At 65.4% G+C, this 1,829-nt stretch overlaps 2 protein-coding genes across 2 annotated transcripts in view; both read right to left on the bottom strand.

Moving 5' to 3' along the window:
• Window positions 1-223: 223 nt before the first annotated feature.
• PNMA3 (PNMA family member 3) lies at window positions 224-1,442 on the bottom strand. Its single transcript, XM_023725028.1, is given in 4 exon segments — window positions 224-395; window positions 397-872; window positions 874-1,043; window positions 1,046-1,442. Coding segments are annotated over 4 exon segments (1,215 nt in total).
• Window positions 1,443-1,474: 32 nt separating this feature from the next.
• The window catches only part of LOC111819148 (paraneoplastic antigen Ma6F-like), a 15,903-nt gene continuing 15,548 nt past the window's right edge, over window positions 1,475-1,829 (bottom strand). The window contains exons 10-11 of the mRNA XM_023725024.1: window positions 1,672-1,816; window positions 1,475-1,528 (exon numbers count right to left, since the gene is read on the bottom strand). Of these exons, the coding sequence (XP_023580792.1) occupies window positions 1,475-1,528; window positions 1,672-1,816 (199 nt within the window). The remainder of the gene's footprint in view (window positions 1,529-1,671; window positions 1,817-1,829) is intronic.

Here is a 1,829-nt window from a genome sequence, read left to right as displayed (position 1 = left end):
GGCCTCCTCCTTCTCCTCCTCCTCTGTGCCCTGCCCCGGGGCCTCCCAGAATTAGGTGTGGTTTGATCAACAGAGTCCCTTCTCGCTGGCACTGGGGAAGGGGGCTTGGCCCTGGCTCCACTGTGGCCCCCTGCTGTCTGCCTGGGGCTCCCCTTCGCCTTCTTCCAAAGTCTCTTTTGTCTCTTCGGCCTGTGTTGGCGAGATGTGCCTTGGTCTCCTGAGCCTACTTGGGCTTGGGCTTGGGCTGGCCCTGGTCCCAAGCCCAGCTCCCGTTTACCGACTCCGCGGTAGCCTGTCTCTTCTGCTTGACCAGGGGCCGGTTCTGGGGATAGCTACACTTCACTCTGATGTGGCCATCCTCCCCGCAGCCATAGCACAACGTGTGGAATCTCCTTTCCTCTGCCCCGCAGGCACCGGGAGCCCTGGGCGGGCCTCACCTGGGCAGGGTCCCCACTGTCTGCAGGCTCCTTGGGCCTCTCAGGCCCCACAACGGCCTCCCACTCCTCCTCCCGCAGGAGCTTGACCAGGGTCAGGAAGCCGGGAGGCCTCTGCCGCTGTTTCATCAGCCTCAGTCTGTCTCAGAGTTTGTCAGGAAGTGTGGCCCTGCCTAGGACTTGCTTCAGGCGAGCCTGGTTGACATTCCTTCGGGAGATGGCATTTTTTTCTACAGCTCTTTGGAGCAGGGGTTCCAAACAGACCACAAAGCTAGACACCTTCTCTCCTATCTCGTGGCGGGCCTTGCAAAACTTCACCTGGGTGACTTTGCGGCTCTCCACAGGCCCCAACACTTGCTGCAGCACCGCCAGGCAGTCCGCCGTGGTGACGGCCCAGTTGCTGGCCCGCAGCCCGCTGAGCACCTGCAGCGCGGGGCCCCCGCAAGCATTCCATCAGCCGCCGCCTCTTTTCCCCCTCAGGCACCTGCCACATCTGAAGCACGTCGGTGGTGTGCTCCAGCCAGGCCTCAAAGGCCAGCGCCCCTGGGATGGACACGCTGTGCCCAGAGAACACGCGGAGCTCGCGGTACAGCATTTGCTCTAGAATCCAGGGGAGACAGCCACTCCAGGGGCCGGGCAGGCGGGGTTCATGTCAGCCACTGAGCGCCTCTCCTCCTCTAGGAAACCGTTCAGTCGGTTGAGGAATTCGCCGTCTGAGTTGCGGGGCTTCACAATCACTTCCCAGGGCCCCCCCTTTGCTGGTATTTCCCTGGGGAGCAGCGCATAGTCGATGTCTCGCGCCAGCTCCAGGAGGAACGCCTGGGCATTCTCCTCCCTCGTAAACATCCTGCCAACGACCCGATGCTTGCCCAGGTGCCGGAGTGCCGCCTGCAGCGTCTCCTCCAGCGGCGCCTCGCTACAGTCCTCGGGGATGCCCAGGATGAGCATGGCCTTCTGGATGTCCAGGTGCTCCCCCGGGCACCAGTCCTGCAGCAGGGCCACCGGCATGTCTCCACCTCCCTGGTTTGGGCCTCGGCTGATCAGTGCGGGATGCGCTTAATCTGGGCCAACTCCCAGAGGCCCGGCTCCGCGGCCTGGGAACGCGACCGGGAGAGCTGGTCAGTGCCACCCCAGCCCCTCCCCGGCCACCCCCCTTCCTTTCTGCACGGCCGCCGCGTCCCCCAGGGGCGGAGGACGTGGGGCCACCGAGGCCAGAACCCCCTCCTCCGTCTCGTACCTTCTCTGGGCTGCGCCTTCCCGGCAGGAGGGACGCGGGGGCGGCGCGGTCTTGCTCGGTCGGTGGGTCTGTCGGCCCTGCGACCCTCTCGGGTCCGGCCCGCCGCAGCGTGGCACGTGGCCCCCGCGCCTGCTCGCCGCGGTCTCTGCAGTGCAGAC

The sequence above is a fragment of the Trichechus manatus genome, unplaced genomic scaffold (genome assembly GCF_000243295.1).
Source record: "Trichechus manatus latirostris isolate Lorelei unplaced genomic scaffold, TriManLat1.0 scaffold00279, whole genome shotgun sequence".
Classification (NCBI taxonomy): Eukaryota; Metazoa; Chordata; class Mammalia; order Sirenia; family Trichechidae; genus Trichechus; species Trichechus manatus.
The sequence above is the reverse complement of the archived record's forward strand: the minus strand, read 5'-3'. Positions and strand labels throughout refer to the sequence as shown.